At 38.9% G+C, this 21,637-nt stretch overlaps 1 protein-coding gene across 2 annotated transcripts in view; it reads left to right on the top strand.

Annotated features, from left to right (window-relative positions):
- The window catches only part of galnt10 (UDP-N-acetyl-alpha-D-galactosamine:polypeptide N-acetylgalactosaminyltransferase 10 (GalNAc-T10)), a 137,878-nt gene that overhangs the window by 102,242 nt on the left and 13,999 nt on the right, over positions 1 to 21,637 (top strand). For both annotated transcript variants that reach the window (XM_085175783.1, XM_085175784.1), the window contains exons 7-8: positions 826 to 943; positions 11,251 to 11,358. In XM_085175783.1, the coding sequence (XP_085031909.1) occupies positions 826 to 943; positions 11,251 to 11,358 (226 nt within the window). The remainder of the gene's footprint in view (positions 1 to 825; positions 944 to 11,250; positions 11,359 to 21,637) is intronic.

The following is a 21,637-nucleotide window of genomic DNA, read 5'->3' as shown; positions in this document are numbered from 1 at the left end:
ACGGCTCTAGACTCATAACTCACTAACAATAGTATCCACCTTGGTTGCAACAAAGACAAACGTGGTGTTTCAACATGAGACTGATTAGAAAATTAATTCTGTATTCCTCCAATTTATTTTCCTTTTACACTCTTTGCTATTAATTTCCATACTGCTACAATTTAGATTAAAATAAAAATAAAGCTCTGAAATTCTGAGCACTAGTGTGTCACTAGATGTTAACTCTGGGCACAAATGCCTTGTAATGTTTCAGGAAATAGAAGGAAACGAGGCTTTTCTTGGATTTATAATGCTCTCTGTGAGGTTATGTTCTCATCTGTCTTGCATTATTTCATAGTTCAATACAGAATATTCCCCGTGGATAAAAACTTTTCTTTCTCTGCCCGCCTGCTCCTCCCGTTTTCCTCCAGTTGTTGTCGGTGTCCTGATGAGAAGCTGTTCGATATTTTCCGTTCACTTTTGCTGCGGGGAGAAGCTCCCACTGCACTCTGAGCTGAGGACTATTATGTTGTTTGGCACTGCTGAGCTTGTCATCCCAGTCAGTATTCTCACTGGTTCAGATGGGTTAATTGGTTTTGTGCTGTGAAGAGTGTCACTGGGTTGCCGCACACACGTGGGGATGTGAAAAACACAGCTCTGGAGTGGGATAGAGCCGGAATTCTCTAACACACTTTTCTGTTTATTTAATCCTGTGTGCATTTAGCAAGTGACGGGATGTTCAAACCTGGCACTTTATATGTGTGGCCAGCCTGGAAGATTTGAAGTCATTTTAATACTTCCTGTTGTATTCCAATATATGCTCAACTGTGCCTTTGTGTCTTTTAGGTCTCCAGTGATGGCAGGTGGACTGTTTGCTGTCGACAGGAAGTGGTTCTGGGAGCTCGGGGGATACGACACCGGTCTAGAGATTTGGGGAGGGGAGCAGTACGAGATATCCTTCAAGGTAAAAAATCAATTTAAAAAGAGAGAAGAGCGCACACAAGTGCAGTGTAGCGTCGAAAATAATCAATAAAATCACTTTGACATCCGTGAAGAAAGCTGACTTGATTCCCAAGACGTGTTGGTCCTGGTTTAATGTTTGGATTCAGGCATTTCAGTTTTGTACTGAATATACTAAACCCAGGGTTATGAACCGTGTGTGTGTGTAAGCAGAAAATGACAGCACTGAATACTAGAGGTGGGAATCACCATACATCCCACGATACGATATTATCACAATACTTAACGCACGATACGATATTATTGCAATTTTTTGAAATATTTTACGATATTCAGATTCTGTACATAAAGGTAAACTTTATCAATATTAATTTTATCTAATATCAAAGTCTCACACTCAGTCTTTCTCTCATTTCAGTTTGATTGTTGACAAACTGAACGGTTTGTATTACAGTCTAGTCCAACTTAACTGAATCAACCATCTGGTACAATTATAGCTATTCTGAACTATGCAGTTTATGAAAACTATGCAGCCCCTTCAGCAACTGAAGAATTTAAGAGTAAATTAAAACAAAATATAATTTTAGATTAAATAAAGTTTTAAACTTAATTAAAATAAAACATGTCTTAAATTAAAATAAGTAAACTGTCATGTTTATTGCTGCCAAAAACAAGTTAAACACATTTGGACAGTGAAGGAATGTCAGGATTCTTGCTCAGAAAAAGGATCAACATGCTCTGAAGTCAGAGCACAAAAACCTTTTTGTAACAAAATATCGATTTCTGCTGTCCCTGTATCGATACATTATTAGCAAACAAAATATCACCATACTACACAGTATCTATTTTTCCCCCACCCCTACTGAATACCTCAGTCATGCTAGTCACTGACTCATGATCTTGTAAAAATTGCTATTTTCCTGTTATTTAAAAATTAGTATCCAAAAGTCACATGACTAATAAGTCATAATAAAATGTATAGAAGTAATGACATCATTGTTGGCAAAGAAATTCATTTGAAATTAAGATTAGTGTTGAATCATTCTCTAGTATGTTGGCGCAAAATCTCCCGTGTGCATTCAGCTGGGTTGAGATTTAGAGACCATGAAGGTCAAATTGCATAATTCACATCATTTTCATAAACCTCAAGCCATCCAGTGAGCCCTGGTGCCCTCGGATTACCTGTGTCCTGTTTCGTCATAGGATAAAGACGATCACGCTTCTAAGAGGACCCAAAATGCTTGCTGTCAGAGCACCTCAGAACATTTAAGGTTTTCTTGTGGAATTCCTTTGACCTGCCAGTTTTTAACAGACAAGTCAAATCATCCATTAGCAGGAAGCAGTGGTGATTCAGGAGACTGGGGTCAGTAAGAACACAACAGTTAGACTGTATGCCGTCTAGCTTTTTGCACATCGTCTAGCACTGAGAGTGGGCAGAGGAAGTGGTAGAAAGTCTAGTCATCTGCAGTGACTCAGTGTTGCCGTCAAAGATTAAAGACGAATAAGCCCAAAATCACCAACAAGTATATGAAGTACTGTTTACTGATTCAAGGTCAGCCTGTTTAGGGGAAAAATTTGAAGTTCATGTGAGTACTGACATACTCAGGAAGCAGACACACTGGAAAAAAGAGGCTGTCGGGAGAGAATACGTGTTCACGGAGATATTGTCAAATTTGATGAAAATCAGAGAGCAGAGAGTTCAGAGGAAATGGGAACAGTAATGGTGAGGTGCAACAAAAGGAGAGGGTCAGAATCAACAGGAAAGACCACGTAATTGTCACTAAATTGAGAATTGGTTACAGTCACTTCAAGAGTTGTCAATGTCAGGAAAAGAGACGAAGGAGAGAGCTTGTGAAGAGAGAAGAGGCGAGAGCGGGTTAGAATGCATTAGAAACAACCGGACTAAATAAAGACTGCGATAGAAATGCGCAGTCCTGGATGAGAAGAAGATAGTTGCACAACTTAAATTGCTGTAAAGCTATTAAGAAAAGAGGTCTTGTTGCTAAGTGCAGGAGTAAATGAAACATTTTTCACAGTTTTCCTGAACCACCTCCTTCTTAATAAGCTCTTACTGATTTTAATGCTCATGCAGCATTACTATATTTTGACATTAAACAGCTTTTAAAGAATTTGGTCCCATGTGCTTCCCTCTCTTTGGTTTCCCCCGTATCTCTTTAACTAAGCAGCTAAAAGACTTGTAAAGCCACATGGTGCATCCCTCATTGTGGTTTCAACTCATGAGCCAAATATAATCTGTTGCATCTACGACTCTCCACATTAATCATACTCAGAAGTCCCTATTAGATTATGTTTTTGTCTGGTACTTCACCATGAATTATTCTACAACACAGCCATAACTGCTTGCGACTTGGCCAGTATGTTAAGCAGCGGTCTCCCCCTCCTCTCTGCGCGCTCCGGACAGACAAAACGGCCCGTCACAATAATTGAATTCTGGTTTGAATGAGTAAGGACTTTTGTCGTCTCACTCAATTAGACACAAAGGCCACTGCTGTGTAGTTTGATGAAATTGGACATATGCTCCTGTGTGATAGTACTGCGATTGTTCCTTAGAGTGAAATTTCTAGCGCAGAGGCATTGTTGTTTATACAAATTGAACACCTAAATCTAATTTTCCATCAAAACAGTTTTACTTGTGACTGCCTCTTCATATTAACATAATGCCATTTTGCTATTTTCTGCTATTGATACAGAATAAGAGAAATTTCAACGTATGCCTTGCATGAAATGTTGCCTATGTGAAAAGTTTATATATATATATATATATATATATATATATATATATATATATATATATATTTTTTTTTTTTTATATATATATATATATATATATATATATATTTTTATATATATATATATATATATATATTTTTATATATATATTTATATATATATATATATTTTTATATATATATTTTTATATATATATATATTTTTATATATATATTTTTATATATATATATATTTATATATATATATATATATATATATATATATATTTTTTTTATATATATATTTTTATATATATATATATTTTTTATATATATATATAGTTTTTTTTTTTTTACATCATTATATACCGTAATTGTCGGGCTATAAGCCGCTACTTTTTGCACAAGCTTTGAACCCTGCGGCTTTTAGTCAGGTGCGGCTTTTCTATGGATTGTCCATGATTTTTGTGACATCGTCAGAGGATTTGTTTTGTTTGTTCCGCTGTTGTACGGCACTACGTTGCCTGGTGGAAGGGCATGTGATCAGACACACAGTATCGGGGTTCAAGAGTGGTATGTTGGTCACATGTCCATCCACCAGGCAACGTAGTGCCGTACAAGTAGCGCGAAAAACAAACTTCAAAGTAGCGCTACGCTCAGCGGGAGGCGTGGATGATGAGCGGCAATAAACTTGCGAAAAGCAAGTTATGCTCAACTCCACCAGTGGAATCTGACAGCGTGGAAAAGTGTGAAAACATCCACGATCACCAACGGATTTCGAAGGGCTGCACTGCTGCATGATGGAGACACCGCCACGGCCCTTCTGAGGTTGTTCGACTCTGACACTGACAACGAGGATTTGTTTGGTTTTGAAAGTGACAACGAAGGAGAGAAGCTGAGAGTGGATGACGAAGCCATCCTAAGCCTGTTCGTTTCCGACACTGGAGAAGAGGACTTTGGTGGTTTTAGTGCGCAGGAAGAAGAGAAAGATGGTGAATGACTGACTTTTCTTCTTGTTCAAGCCGTGTCACTGCACCTGAGCCTAAAAGGTAGGCCGAATCTATTTTTCTGGTGTGCTGTAGGTTATTGTTATGTACTACATTTGTTACTCATTTATGAAGCACAGTACATGTTTTGTTCTTGTAATTACCGCTACTTGTACATATACCTAAAACGTTATGCAAATATGTACCCATAACTTGTTTTCAAAATATTAATAAAAGGGGTGTGTCTCCAAACAGCCATCTCTTTCCTGACAATTCCCTTTGTGCATATTCTCTTACATATGATAAGTCAACATTGAAACACCTGCGGCTTTTAGTCAGGTGCGGCTAATGTATGTACAAAACAGGATTTTCCCCTGATTTTAGCTTGTGCGGCTAATATTCAGGTGCGCTTTGTAGTCCAGAAAATACAGTCCATAGATTTACAAAATTATTAGAGCATCTGTCATAAAAACAAGGGAACACTATTAGTTGTTTAGTGTACTATACAGAAATATTTCAAACATGTTTAAGACTAAACTTGTTACTATTTATTATATAAAACCAACTGAGTTCATATTCTTATAACTAAACTTGAGCCAGCATACTGGATGTCTCTGAGAAGTTGGAAATTACCGTATTTTCTGGACTACAAAGCGCACCTGAATATTAGCCGCACAAGCTAAAATCAGGGGAAAATCCAGTTTTGTACATACATTAGCCGCACCTGACTAAAAGCCGCAGGTGTTTCAATGTTGACTTATCATATGTAAGAGAATATGCACAAAGGGAATTGTCAGGAAAGAGATGGCTGTTTGGAGCCACACCCCTTTTATTAATATTTTGAAAAACAAGTTACGGGTACATATTTGCATAACTTTTTAGGTATATGTACAAGTACGAAACATGTACTGTGCTTCATAAATGAGTAACAAATGTAGTACATAACAATAACCTACAGCACACCAGAAAAATAGATTGGGACTACCTTTTAGGCTCAGGTGCAGTGACACGGCTTTAACAAGAAGAAAAGTCAGTCATTCACCACCATCTTTCTCTTCTTCCTGCGCACTAAAACCACCAAAGTCCTCTTCTCCAGTGTCGGATACAAACAGGCTCAGGATGGCTTCGTCCTCCACTCTCAGCTTCTCTCCTTCGTTGTCACTTTCAAAACCAAACAAATCCTCGTTGTCAGTGTCAGAGTCGAACACCCTCTGAAGGGCCGTGGCGGTGTCCTCCTCTCCATCATGCAGCAGTCCAGCCCTTCGAAATCCGTTGGTGATCGTGGATGTTTTCACACTTTTCCACGCTGTCAGAATCCACTGGTGGAGTTGAGCATAACTTGCTTTTCGCAAGTTTATCACCGTTCGTCATCCACGCCTCCCGCGGAACGTGTAGCGCTACTTTGAAGTTTGTTTTTCGCGCTACTTCGCACGGCACTACGTTGCCTGGCGGATGGACATGTGACCAACATACCACTCTTGAACCCCAATACTGTGTCTGACAACATGCCCTTCCACCAGGCAACGTAGTGCCGTACAACAGCAGAACAAACAAAACAAATCCTCTTACAATATGACAAAAATCATGGACAATCCATAGGAAAGCCGCATCTGACTAAAAGCCGCAGGGTTCAAAGCTTGTGCAAAAAGTAGCGGCTTATAGCCCGACAATTACGGTAATCAAGCGTAATCTACTAAAACAGATTTTTAGATGAGTAAATAACGAATCTGGTCAAATTCATGGATAACAACAATTTTGAGCTTTTGCAAACTGGTGGATTAGTAAAGAGCAATATTGTTAGTTTAGGACAACCGTGGCATACATTTTAGATGGTGGTAATAATTTTGTAAACACAAAAACTCCTTGACAAATGCCAAAAAAATAGTCAAAGCATGCATTGATTTATCTCTAAGACTTTAATTCTGTTGATAGAATATATATTTACATTATTATATTAGCATTAGTTCAGTCAAATAAATAACCATTTTTTCCACATCTCAAAGTCATGAAGCTTTTGGTTAGGTTCCTGAATTTTTTTTCAGTGCTAAACATAAGCTGATACTATAATTTTGCATCAATAATCTCTTTGTGACTTATTTGCCCAGTTGCTCCGGTTGTCCGTAGTTGCTTTGCAGACCTCAACTAGTCTGCAAACACTCACCAACTACTGGCCAAACAGCGGTGGAACATGAGAAACACTTGAAATTGCAGTTTTGCCTGACCACTGGGTTCTTTCACTTGCATCAACATCTCTTTGTTGTTGCAGTTAAATGCTATCAAATGCAAGTTCAACACTTACCTTTTATCTATTGGACGTCACTATGGAATGACAAGAAAAATACTCCAGCTAAATGACGCACGGGCAAATTCAAAAGCACAATAATAACATACAGGGAGAAGCTAAACAATAAGGCAAAGGATTGCTCTTAGGAGTGGTTGATCCATATGAACACAAAGAGGTCAAATGTTAAAAATAGTGCTGTCATCTCATTAAAATGACGTTTATGAGCTAACCGCGCTAACGCGTTGACACCGTGCAGCCCCACACGCGGGGCGATCTGCATTAATGTTGACAGCACTAGTTAAAAATAAAAATCCTTCAAAGATAAAGTGGTTTAGTCTTTTGTTACTATTACATTACAGTGCTTCATGTTTTAGAGCAGCTGCATGCAGGAGACTGCAGCCTCATTGTTCTTGATAGCGGTCAGAGGCTTGTAACAACCGCAGTCAGTCGGATCACATGGTTGTATTACAAAACCTGTTTTTAAACAAACAAAATCATAAAGACTTTGTTTGATTCTAGCTATGCTACCGTGTAGCTACAGCCAAGATAACTGCCACGTTTCTTACAAAACAACTGTTGTTGTTTCGTTCTTCTGACTGCCATCCCCGGTTATCTTTTTCGCCTCAGTTCCTCTTTGTTCTTTTCAAGCTTGACTCTTGTCGTTGTTGCCCTCTCAGGTCTGTACATGGGTCTAGGTGTGTTGACTTGCAGAGGTTATAAGTTCGTAGGTCACGATGCAGGTCTCACACTATACGACCCGATGCTCTGATGCGACCCGAGTGCTCACACTGTGCGTCCATAAAATGAAGGTTATAACAGAAATTCTGTCGCTCGCTCTCCCTCTCTGTCTTTCACTCACACAGACACGCACACCACCACCATCGACTTTGCTAATGAAAAACATTGATCAGGCAGCTGTGATTCCATCCAAATATTTTCATGGTTGTTGTGGTCGTGATAATTTTCTGAGGCCACATCAAAAAGGCTCGGATGAGCTTTCCAAAGTTCTACAAGTGCCTCCATCGCTTGTGTCCAGATCACACGCTGCACTGCCGTGCTGCGCCGTCTTTTTCGCTGACATTTGTGTTAGCGCGTGCGCAGTGTGAGAAACTGCGGTGACACCCTCACGACCAAGCGATTGATGATCGGGAGCTGGTCGTGAGGTGTTAATCGCTTCTCGTTAGCCCACGTATACTACACGATGAAGGCCAAAATCGGGCCGATCGCCAAAACGGTCGCACGACTCAAAAATCAGCTCAAAATGGGCCAAAAATTGCACAGTGTAAGCCCGGCATTAGAGGTGATCTAAAAACAAATGTAGGAGGAAAAATATATATATGTACTCTATGTAAATATGAGCTCATGTATATGTAAATATGAACTCACAGCTTTAAACCATTTGCTGGCTGATGAACACTGCTGCCCGGCTGACAGCTGTGAAAGCTTGAAAGGAGTTTTATGAACCACACACACATATTCTGTGCATCAGGCTTTACTAGCAGACACCATTCATCTTTAAATAAATGCGCTGTTCATTTTTTGCTTAATTGGGCAAGCAAACTCTGCATGAAAGGTTAATGGATTTAGCGACTAAAGCTTTGAGCTGGTAACAGGAAGATTGAGAGATTCTTGGGTGAGATTAGTTTTATTTGGACTAAAAAAAGAGACTCATCCTTCCATCGTACTGTGTTGTTGCTATAGCGTTTCCTTCCCTCTTTGTCCTTTTAAATGAAAAGACATCAAAGCCCTTCAAGAGGCATTTGCAATGCTGATTTGTTAAAAATAATTTAAGAGCTACGTTGCTTTCATCCATGTTTACTCGTTTGCATTCTTTTCCCGGGCCTTTTTTGTTGGTATGCTAGATTTCTTGGCATCTTCTCCTAAAAAAACATCGATCCGTAGCACCACAGTTGGAGTGCAGAGCCAAAATATCTTCTTAATACATTAAGAAGGATTCCCTTTCTCTCATTAAGGTAACCATTCCTCACTTGACTTTTCAGATGTAAGTTAGTGCCAAAAGTCAGGTATAATCAGATTGATTATGTGTATGGAATTAAATTATTGAGGTGTTGGGGCCTTCAGCATTATGCCAGTGTAATTGCATTCTATAATTTGTTTTTGAAAGGAGCTATATAAACAAGATGGTACTTTAAAAGGACAGCTTTTAAAGCTGCTCCGGGCCGCCGCGCTGTGGTTTCTGGTGTTCATGTTTTGAGGCGAGCAGATTGTAGAGGTTGAGGTGTTAGAGGTGAGTGATAAGACTTTTAATTTAATCTGACTGCCACTGAACCCGAGCTCTTGATCCCTCCTGCGGTGGGGCGCCCCTGTTATTAAGCTCAAGTGCTTCAGTGCAGGGATAAAGGGGATGGAAGGCACCAGTGCAGCAGGTCAGACTTTCCCCCTACAGCACAATGTGGAGAGGGTAGATTCAATCTGTTATTTCCCCCGATTCTGTTTGTCCAAGCTGGAGCGATGCAACACACTTGACAAGGAGTAATTGAATTGAAATAGCAGCCAGCTGATGTCCACTCTGGAGAATCAGGAGGGGGAATGCGAGTATAACAACATTCAGGTGGGAAATTACAATTTTGCTCTCGTTACTAGATGCCCGAGCTTAAATACAGCCTCTATCTTCATCACCAGAGAGGTTTCTTTCAGAAAATGGCTCGACCTTCAGCCGAAGGCAAGGAAGACTTTTCTAGATTAAAGTGTCTGAATTTCAAATTGTATAAAGACAGCATATTATGACTGTTATATCATCAGGCTTCAGAGGTTCAAGTCACGACAGAAGTAGGAGGAATGCAAGATTTAGGCGGATATGGAGGACAGTGTGCTGTAAAGGTCACGGGAGGTTTTGGTGGAGATCTCATATAAAGTCCACTCAAAAAAATCTTACATAAATCTTAAATCCTGATTTAAAGTAGATGTATTTTAATCTGGCTTTTAGACAGATTTTGTTCCAAATTTCAGGCTCCAATAGGAATCAATCTTCTTCCCTAATCTCCTGAAATGCTTAGTCGATAATATTCATAATCAACTAGTATGTAAGTCTTTAACTGGCTAAACAGGCCAAATATTTATTGGTATTTCATTCACTGGTATTGATGTTAGTTTTCTAAGGTGCTATGAAAATGAGTTGCACTAGTTTGTCTGGAAGAGCAGATTTTTGCATGTCTATATATAGACGAGAACACCTCTACAACCCACACGTCCCATCTGATCTCCTTAACTGGAACATCTAATTCCCAGTAGCTTGTGGAGAAGTCAGCAGCACACATTTCTAAGTAACATGTTTTAGCCTAAACACGTCTGTATTGGATATTAGTTTGATCGTTATTGTGCAGCACACTGTGTTAATGTTTCAGCTGAATCTTTATTAGTTTTTTTGCATATTTTATCGACACGTTTATCTGTTAGTCAGATTGTGTTTGTGCATAATTGAGACTTAGATTAAGATCAGACTACATTTTATGGTTGATACTAAAACTCTGATAATTTGTGGTAATTAATCGCTTCTTTTTCTTTCAACTGTTACACGTCTGCATCATTCAGCTAAATCAAAAACGGGTTGACATCAACAGCACACTGAGAGAATAAATTCAAAGCTTGAAATGTAAAAAAGATAATCCCAAACTCTTTGGGGTTAAAAGTTCACATAGTCAAACTTTTGACCCCAAAGTCTTCTCATTAATTTAAAGTGTCTAATCACTCAAATTCTAGTTTTAAATTACTAGATTTTCACACCCCGTAGACTTGAAAGGTAGCTCTGCTTTTGCTAAGTAGCATACCAAATCCAATTTGAGTCTTTGTCATTTAGCTAAGCATGATTGACTTGTCTCATTCTCTTCAGTGTAATTTCCTCTCTTTGGTCTCTGAAAAAAGTTCATGTGTTTCTAGATTGCACAAAGTTCTATCACCTCTGCAGGATCCATATCTGTAGTTCTTTGAAGTTTTCAACTCTTTGTGCTACTTGAACCTGCTGCTTTTGTTCCTCTCTCCAGGATTTTATGACCAAGTCAGCATACCTTGCACCCCTGTGCGTACTCTATACAGTCCCTACCCTTCTTCAGTTTAAAGGTCCCTCTCCTACTTCTCCCATTTATCCTTTTATGTTTTGACCTTGTCTACTCTTGGTTGCTTTTTCCTGGTCGTGTCTTCCCACATTTTGTGTTTCTCACATAGTTTTTGTTTCATCTCTGAAATGTTAACCTCGTCTGCCCCTCTCAATTCCAGGCTGTTCAGCTACACAAATTCACTCTCAGATCTGATCTTTATCACCGCTGACTCCCCGTCTCTGTCTCTGTCTCTGTAGGTGTGGATGTGTGGTGGTCGGATGGAGGACATTCCTTGCTCCAGGGTTGGGCACATCTACAGGAAGTATGTCCCCTACAAAGTTCCTGGTGGTGTCAGCCTTGCCAGGGTAAGTCTTGCATTATGGGAAAGCTTGATGTTTTCCATTTCTGGTGCCTTGTATTTGTTCAGTGACCTCATGGTGAAATGTCTTGCCTTGTGCAGAGGCGTCTGTTAGGAATTTCTCTCACTATCTGTTAAGCTTCACCTCAAAAACCCTTTCTTCTCTTTACTGTCCAAACAACAAAAGCGCTTTGGAGCACCACAAACATAATAACCAGTCAGTCTAGGCGGCGCTGAGCAGAGTGTAAACATGTAATGAATAACTTCACAAAGTAAATGCAAAGGAAATAGTTTCTTTTAGGGCTGCTCGATTATGGCAAAAATGATAATCACGAGTATTTTCACTTAAATTGAGATCTCGATTATTTGACGATATTTATTTAACAATAACAATGTGTTGAATAATGACTTTAAAGATTGTCAAAAATAATATAAAATAGTGTGCAAATACTGATAACAGTGCAAATGTTTGCAATATGAAAAATAAATGAAAAATGTAAACATCTATGTTTAGTGAACTTTGCAGTGTTGCTCTGTGGTGCAGCTACGACACTGTAGCAAAGTTTACACACTGTGTCTACTTGATCCACGTCTGACTCCGCGAACCCATAATGTTTCCACACCACTCAAGTTTTTTTTACCTCTTTTCAACCAACAGCAGTCACTCTCCTCTCCAAATAACTTCTGCTTAGCTTTCCAAGCTTCCCTCGGATCCTCTTAATCAGCGGTCCCCAACCCCCGGGCCTCGGACCGATACCGGTCTGTGAGTCGTTTGGTACCGGGCCGCGAGAGTTGAGGCTCAGGTGTGAAATGTATAGTTTTCAGGGTTTTATCGGTTATCAGCGTTATTTTGTTATCGTTTTGATCGTTTACTCGGTTTTCCTGGGTCTTTTCACGTGTGTTATGAATAAATCTTCTTTTTTTCAGTACCGGTACTAGTTTTATTTTGTTGTATTTATCCACGACAACTTAAAGGCCGGTCCGTGAAAATATTGTCGGGCATAAACTGATCCGTGGCACAAAAAAGGTTGGAGACCGCTGCTCTTAATTGTTGTGACACGTGTTCGAAATGCAGAGAGGTGCGCTTGATTTGTCACACGGAGCAGCGCGAGAGTAAAATATGAGGGAGGGGCTAATAATCGGCTCAGTCATTTTTAATGATCGTTGAAAGCCCAGATCGTAATCGTGATTAAAATTCGATTAATTGAGCAGCCCTAGTTTCTTTAATATGAAAGGAAACAAAATCCGAATCAGATTTAAATAAGTAAATATCAGTATCAGTCTTAATAATGCTGCATTGGTGGGGCTCTACAGATGTTGTGTGAAAATCTATAATGTGTATGACTTGAACTTTGGTCTCTAGTGTGAGTGTTAAAGTCCTTCCAACCTCCAAAAGTGGATTTCTTCACGTCTACGCGCAATATTGATGTGTATAATGTATACATTATACATTATACATTAATGTATAATGTATAATGGGAATGATCGTTGCCATGCACACAAACATCAGCAGCCTGTGATTACTGCACTGATGGTGGCAGTTGGATACGTTTAACACATCGCTCAACCCTTCCTGGGAGGTTGCAGACGCATTAGCTTTAACAACTCCTATCTGTGACTGGCCGTAAAAACCCGATTACCATCCAAAATCTACCATCTACTCAATACTGAAGGCTAGCATTACATAAAAAGACCACTGAATTGCAAGCCGCTGTGAGTGTGATGCAGGCTTTTAGCAGCTTTTGTTTCCTTTACTTTGCTTTTCTAAAAGTTGTCACCTACGCACACAGCATACAACTTAGAGTTTTCTCATAATTAGCTCCCCTTTCTTTATTCCACGGCAGCTTTAACACTGGGAAACAGTATGAGAAGTGTTAAAAATGGCTTTCTGGCCTGTAGCTGAACATTATTCATTATGCATGACTCAGCCTCATTCTGACACCTGGCTCTGTTTGGCTCAGATGAATATGTAATTAATCCCTTTGGCCTCGGTTTTTGCCTTGTTGGTCTGACCATTAGCCCCACAGTGAGGCTGTATTGAATACTGATAGCAAACAAACAGGCTAGTTTTAACAGTGTAAAAGTATTGACTGTACCCGGGGCTGTTATGAATCTGGTTTTTGTTGATTTCTCTACTACTTTACAAAGAATCAAATAATAATACAGGTTTTTATTTACTGCTGACTTGCCCCATTAGACTAGATGATTAGTGCGATCTTAAGTCAAGATAACTCTGAACACCAAAGACTCTTTTGGTACCACACAGTGATGGCTGAAGTCACTGACCAACTGTTGTATTTCATTTTAATTTTGAATTTTGATATTAGCTGATATATTGTATTTTGGCCATGACTTATTGTAAAAATGTAAATAATATAACCAAAAATCTTCATGTTTGGCTTGTATGGCTCGACTCTTCATTTATATCAGTTTATGTCAGTCTGCCCCAGGGCAGCTGTGGCTACAACTGTAGCTGCCTCCACCTGTGTGTGAATGTGAGAGTGAATGAATAGTGGAATTGTAAAGCGCTTTGAGGGCCCTGAAAAGCGCTATATAAATGCAATCTATTATTATTATTATTATTATTATTATTGTTATTATTATCATTATCGTTATTATTATCATTATTGTTATTATTATCGTCATTATTATTATTATTATTATTATTATTATTATTATCATTATCGTTATTATTATCGTCATTATTATTGTTATTATTATCGTCATTATTATTATTATTCTCATTATTATTATTATTATTAGGATTATTATTATCATTAGTATTATTATTATCATCATTATTATTATCATTATCATTATTATTGTCATTATCATTATTATTGTCATTATTATTATTATTATTATTATTATTATTATTATTATCGTCATTATTATTATCATTATCGTCATTATTATTATTATTATTATTATCATCATTATTATTATTATTATCGTTATTATTATTATCATCATTATTATTGTTGTCATTATTATTATTATTATTATTATTATCATTATTATTATTATTATATCGGTTTTCAAACACACCTGATAGAAGATCTGACGGAAAAAAATGGTTGGAATAGTGGAAGATGGTGTGTATGTGTGTGTGTGTGTGTGTGTGTGAGAGATCTACAGAGAGCTTTTTTTGTATGTCAGCTTGGGGGGAGAAAAGATGTTGGTGTTTTCTTGTTTTGTTTTTTAGTATTTTTTTCTCCACATGACACAAAGCGCTGTCACACACAAACAGCACTTTAAAATTTAACTCAGTTTTGTGGACCTTAGTTATCAGTTCAGCTGTAAAAGCATAAGGTTGGTTAGCACGGTTTACAAAGTGCTCTAACATCTTAAGCTGTTATTTTTTTTGTTTTGTTTACTTTTTATTTAGAATTTTTCTTTTTTTTTAAACATTGGTGTGAAAAATAGTGACCAGTGTTTAGTAGACATTGAATAACATCCTTATATAAGTAAATACTTACTGTACATGGCTGGCAAATTTGAGAGTGCCCAAGTCTCATTACTATAGCTATGTATGTGTCCACCTCCCTCTAAATGATAGCAACAATCACTGAGTGTATTTTGGATCATTTGTGTTGTCCAGACTCTTCAACAGGGACTGGGGGAAAAACAACAACAAAGAACTGCTCCTGTATATTTTGTAATGGATTAGTTCTAAATTTATGAAGAAAATTGTAGAACTTGAGGAGAGAAAAAAAAAGTTCTAAATTTATGAGAATGTGTCAATTGTTTTGGAAAACATAACTTCAAATATATCCTCCAACAAAACATTCAGAGAGATGGAGCTAGATATTTATTTCTCTATATCAACATGTCAACTTGAGCTCTAGTATGATCAGCAAAATGATGGGAAATTTCATTTAGCAGCACAAGTATAATGTTGTGTGAGGAACACAAATCAATAGGTTAGTGCAGGGGCAGCAAACATAATCACGTAATCAAACAGCCCATTGCGTGACTTTGCAAAGTGTGAAAACAGCCAAGGAGCATAAATTTGGATTTTTAGCTGTTTTTGGCAGTTTTACAGTCGTTTTACTAACAGACATTTCTCATTTAAGATCATATTTGGACTACCCCACCATGTAAAATGAGTTTGATAGCGCTGGATTAGAGCTTCAACTATTTCGCAAACTGCTGTGTTACAACATTCGACTTGTGCAAATCCGCCCCTGCTATCCCTGCTATATAAGTTCTCCTGCAACATGCAGGAAGACAGCAGACGTCTAACGATTCATAACCCCAAAATGTTAAAGGTACATGTTTATGTTACAATGTGACACCATAATATAAAATAACCAATCAAAACAGCAGGAGGTGGAAAAAGTTTAAGACTTTGTGTGGTAAAATTGCTGGAGGGGGGCGGGGTTGTCAATCTGATGATGTGCTCTGGCTTTGTGGGTAAATAGGGCATAAACTTAAACCACTATTGATTTCTCTTAGGTGGCTAAAATCCATTTTTGTTACCGACTGTGTCGTCAACAGTCCATGACTTTCGTTCCGGTGCCGGTCAATGGTGCCGGTCAATGCTCCCGTCTGCTTGGCAGCTTGACACCACCTGCTGTTGATGACACACTGTGTGTGGCTCTCACTTCAAAGCAACTGAACCAACCCCGACTGAGTAAAAAGAGTTTTCCCAGTAAAAAGCTTATCATTTTAAACATCCACCCTTTTTTTTCATCACTTTTATCAAACTTAGGGTTGCAGGGAGGCCAGCGTCTGTCCCAGCTCCCATAGTGTGCGAGGCGGATACACCCTGGAGCAGTCACCAGTCCATCAGAGTGCCTTAACTGTTTCAGTTTTAATAGTAGAGATCTGCTGCACAAAATCCAGAATGTATATCTAGACATGCAGAACTAACTGAAGAATTCCCTTAACAGGAGTCAATAAAGACTTTGGTTTGTGTAAGGATTTAGTCATGGCTCACTAAGAGACACTTCATGCTCTAAAAATTTTTGCCTCAGGAAAGAATTAAACCTTCAAGACCTTTTTTTTTTTTTTCATTTATGTTGATTTTTTTTAAGTATCATGGTGCGAGAAGCATTTCAGCAGGTACAGATAAAGAGAACAAAGGATCTCCAGACATTTTTATAGAGTTTTGTGTGCGCGTATGTGTGTGCACATCAGGGAATCTCAGCCCCCTCTAAGTCCAGTCGACACACAGGAAGATAGAACCACTGAACTGCACTTCACCTAGGGAGCGCAGAGCTTGAGTTTTGCTGCAGGCGATGAGCTTTGCTACAGGGATTTTATGTGTGCCTATGTGTGTGTGGCTGGAAGCTTTTCTTCACTACATCTGTACCTCCGAGGGTTGGAGGATTTGTATTTATTCCTTCCTGGGAGGATTGCTGAACTTGTATTCTCATTCCTTTCACCATCCCTGCCTCCAAGGCTGCTACCATCTATACTCCCAGGCATGCGAGCACACCCCAGAGGCTGACGCCTCAAAGGCTTCAGATGGATGGATTTCGCATTGCTCAGGCTTTTATGTTTGCAACTCAAAGCAGGCTTAAAGAACCTGTGTCAGATGTTGTCTGTGCTGCCATTACTGTCGCTCATGTTTTGCATCGGATTTCTCTCCTCCTCACCTGTTTTATGCCTCTTAGTCATGAATATCAATGCTCTTATAATGAGACAAAAAAGGGTGGGCCTTTTTTCTGTGAGCTTATGTCACTACATGTATAATTTAGTGGCCTAAATGTACAATAAATAATGCATTCTTTGTAGCTGATGCCTTACATTTGGGTGTTCTTGTTCATTTTAAGTTGCTCTCATTAGATCTTATAACAATCTCTGTTGAGCGACGGTTCACAGTGGACATTGATGGAGTCCTTTACTCCTCTCTCAGATTCTCAAGACTTCTATTGTCCTGTTGTGTCGGCTGCACTTACTCCACCTACACAGAGAAGGGAAACTCTTTTGAGGATCCGAGTGTTCAATGTTGTACCGAGAAGTCTTGGAAGTCTTCTCGGGTGATTCAAGCTCTACTCGCATCTTGACATGTGTAGATTCTACAGTGTCTCTCAAATGATTCACATAATGACCAACATCTTAAGATATGGTAGGTCAGGAAATCTCAGTGCCTTGCAGCCAGCACCATATGACAAAGTTGACATGAAATTGACGACACAGCCACTGTCGTTAGCTGCTGTTTTCAACAGGTCGTGCACGTCTTGATTTTTATAACCTGGCGGGTTGTGCCAACGGTGCGTTTGCCGAGTGCACAATCGTGCCATGCACCTATCGTTCAGGCAAATAACGTAATGGATGTGGTTGTGCAAAGATATTACCAGCACCACACGAAGCAACCAACACAACTCCGCTAGCAGTTAAATATCTGGAACTCTCAGTCAGCTTATAAAAACTAAAGAAGCATCTTGTTTGCCCAAACAACCTACATGGATATATTCTGTTTATTTGTTTTGTTTATGTAGCTCGCAGTAAGTCCATATTCTATTTTTTTCCTTCTTGGTTTTCTATCAGTATCTGATGGTTTTTAAACAATGTCTTTTTTATTAAGAGGTTTCCTTTTATACACATAAACATCAACATATATATTATACATATAAACAGAAAGAAAAGAGAAGGATTACAGATGATCTGTACATTACGGTTAAGTAGTACATTTAAGCTGTAAAATGAGTTCAGAAATGTATCTTCGGCTGTGAAATAAAAGGGAAAAAAAAAAGGGGGGGGGGGGAGAAAAAAGAGAGAAAAATATAAACAAATGTATAATATATCCCAAAGTAACATAATCCCTGCAAAACAATCCCATTCATTCCCACCCAGGTCACTGCCTGCACCTGCACACTGTAATTCCACACCAGACTTAAGAGAGTTTGCTGAAAAATTCTTATAGATTTTGAAAAGCATCAAGGAAGGGTCCCCACATGTTTTGAAATTTCCCAGTGGAGTTCTGAAGTGTCTTATCTTTTCCAGTTTTAGACAGGCCATGAGGTCATATAACCACTGTTTGTGAGGGGGGGGCAGCGTCCCGCCACCAGTATCTGATGGTTTTAAAAAAAATTAATTTGTTTTTCCTCATGATTTTAGTAATTGTAAATATTTTCAGGATTAAAAAGTCATTAAATCAGACCTTTACGTGCCTCACTTTTCCAGAAGGGCTTCTTGTTTCGTAATCCTTATTTTTATTCTCCAGGACTTCCTTGCACTAAGAGTAGCTCCTAGTGATGAAATACCAAGAAAAGTCTTAAAATTACCACTTTTTCTAAGAATTCCACCTTAAGGTTGGGGTTTTCATATTATCCCTTAAATCTGGTTGGAGTGGTGTCTTGGACCTTTGGGTTTCTTTAGGAGAGGAGAAAAGGTGGAGCCACAGGAGTACATCAAAAGAAGACCCCCCCCCCCCCCCCCCCCCCGAGTAAAGAGGAAGAATGAATGGAGTTGGCATTTGGGTTTTTCTTTCCTGACAATTCATCTTTTCAATCTTTAGTGAATAATGTCATCAGTATATGAATATAAAATAAAAACAAGTTGAATTGCCAAAGCAGTAATGCTTAAGTGTGGATTCACAACATCAGCTCACATTACGCATCTTGCTCCTTTTCTGTTAAAGCCAAGCCAGTCTCACAGCTGATTTCAGATTTTCTTATTTCATAAAGCTACAAAGAATGTTTCAGATCCATGTGTAATGTCATTAGAGACCTAATTAGGCGTAACAGCTTCCCAACACCAAGTATATAGAAAAAAAAGAAAAGAAACAGACAGTTTTTCATCCTTTATAAAGGCACCTTGTAAATTAGCACATAATTCAGTTCAGTGTTGTATCTGCTTTCGTGACTAGAGACAAGGTACTTCGGCTTTTTCATCTCTCGCCTCCCGGGGCACGATGACAGATCCTGTATGATGACTGGCCTCCTTTCTACTGAGCGGCTTTGATCATTTTGTCATGTCAAATCAATCAAAACTTCAAGGGTGGCAGGATGTACAAATGATGGCTTTGTTTGTTGCAGTGAAGACACGATGCCCAGAAAGGCAGGAATTTAGCTAACAGGCCAGCTAACTGTAAGACTTGAAAGCAGATTTTATTTTCTGACACAACAAATATTTTCAGACAGCAAAGGCAGAAAAAAAAGGCATAGGGGAGAATATTAAATGTGCTGCACAGCATGACAAAACTAACACAGAATCTCAGATAGCTGTTCTGCAGATTACGAGTCTGGAATTAATCTAAAGGAAATTTCACCACTTTGATGATCAAACTGGTGGTTGGTTAGGGAATAGACGCATGTGTAAGTACAATTGGTCCAGTTTTTGATTAGATGATTTTGAAAAACTGAAACTTCACAAATATTTAAATTTCTAACATATTTCATGACTTTTTATCAATGTATTTATCATAAAGAAAATTCATTAGATTTCTTCACCTATGAGCAGCTTTTGTTAAATCTTTCATGGCTCTTTTATGGAGCAAAATATATTATTGATTTACATATGGTAAGATGGTAAATATATTAGAGGGTTACCTGCACAAACAAAGCCTGGAATATCCATTCGTAACCAACTAGTAGCCACAAAGGAATGTAATGTGCATGTGGACACTTGTTGCAGCCAATAGCCCAAATTGTGATACACTGAAACAGCCACGTTATTAAGAAACAAAGAGGAAATATTGGCTATAAAGGCTTTAAAGACCAAAACAACTTTCTCTACCTGAAAGTTGACGATAACGTTAACTTGGGCGTCTTTGAAGTCAAACTCTTAGTCTCCCACGACATTTTGATGAGATGTGATGCAGGAGAATGCTCCGTTTTGTTGATGTTGGACCTCCGCCTTTGATACTGTGGACCATCATGTTCTGCTAGATAGGCTGAGACACTGGCTGGGTATATCAGGATCTGCTTTGGAGTTGTTTGAATCTTATTTGCATGAACGATCCTTTTCTGTGGCTACCTCTAAGTACAGGTTCTCTTCTACTTTTCTTGCCTATGGTGTGCCACAAGGTTCCGTTTTGGGGCCTTTATTGTTTTTGTTGTATTTACTTCCTCTTCAGCACTTATTGAGCACTTTTAAGGACATTTCTTATCACTACTATGCAGATGATATTCAGTTATATATCTCCTTTAAGCCCAAGATGTTTCCAGGCTACAGATTTTGCATAAGTGCATAGACTCCATTAGAGGTTGGATGGCTGAAAACTTCCTTCAACTAAATGAGGAGAAGACTGAAGTCCTTGTTTGTGCTCCTAAAAGATTTGCACCTAGTGTTATGGAAAACTTGGGTCCACTTGCTACATTTGCCAAACCTTCTATCAGGAACTTCGGTGTAACTTTTGACTCAGCTCTGACTTTGGACGCTCGTGTTTTCATCACTTGAGAAACATTGCTAAGCTGAGACCCATTGTATCCCGCTCCGAATTAGAAATTGTCATTCTCTTTCAAGGATGAGAATGTACACATCCTGGACAGGGAAGAACGCTGGTTTGAGCGTGGAGTCAAGAAGGCCATTTACGTGAAAGGAAAAGACCATCTCTGAATCGAGGAGGGGGCCTGAGGGTACATCTTTCACCATCTTACAATGCTGTGATTGCAGCCATTCCCCAACTCTCTGTGAATGGTACTCATGGCCGTTGATCAGTGGGTTTTGATCAATTGTCATGAGAATTTGCATAATTATGAATAAGGAACTGACCTCCCAGCCCATTGTTCCTTCAGTGGGCTGGTTTCAGTCATTATGCAAATGTACTGTTTATAAGATTGGGGAAACCTGCAGTCAGCTGAGACTGAAGAAGTCACTTGGATGAGTGACGAAACGTTTCTCCCAGAAAACGCTACGTCCAGATGAACAGAATCAACTTTTGGACATTCATGCATTTGTTCCTTCTCGTCTGGATTATTGTAATTCTTTGTTTAGTTGTTTATATAAAGCCTCTTTGGAGCATCTGTAAGTTGTTCAGAACGCTGCTGCAAAGCTCCTGATCAAGTCCTCCAAGTCCTCCCATGTCGCACCCCTGCTGATTCAGCTGCATTGGCTCCCTATTAAATTCAGAATCCACTTTAAGGTTTTGACCTTGACATTCGAGGCTCTGCACCAACATATGTCAGGGAACTTTTACATCCATACATTCCCAGCAGGTCCCTGAGGTCATGTGATCACGGCTTGCTGGTTGTCCAACACACGAGGCTGAAAACAAAAGGCAACAGAGCTTTTGTAACTGTGACCCCTAGACTGTGGAACTCTCTCCCTTTGAGCCTGAGATCCGTGGACTCAGTGGTCGCTTTTAAAAACAGCTAAAAACTCATCTTTTTAAA

The sequence above is a fragment of the Neolamprologus multifasciatus genome, chromosome 10 (assembly GCF_963576455.1).
Source record: "Neolamprologus multifasciatus chromosome 10, fNeoMul1.2, whole genome shotgun sequence".
Lineage (NCBI taxonomy): Eukaryota > Metazoa > Chordata > Actinopteri > Cichliformes > Cichlidae > Neolamprologus > Neolamprologus multifasciatus.
The sequence above is the reverse complement of the archived record's forward strand: the minus strand, read 5'-3'. Positions and strand labels throughout refer to the sequence as shown.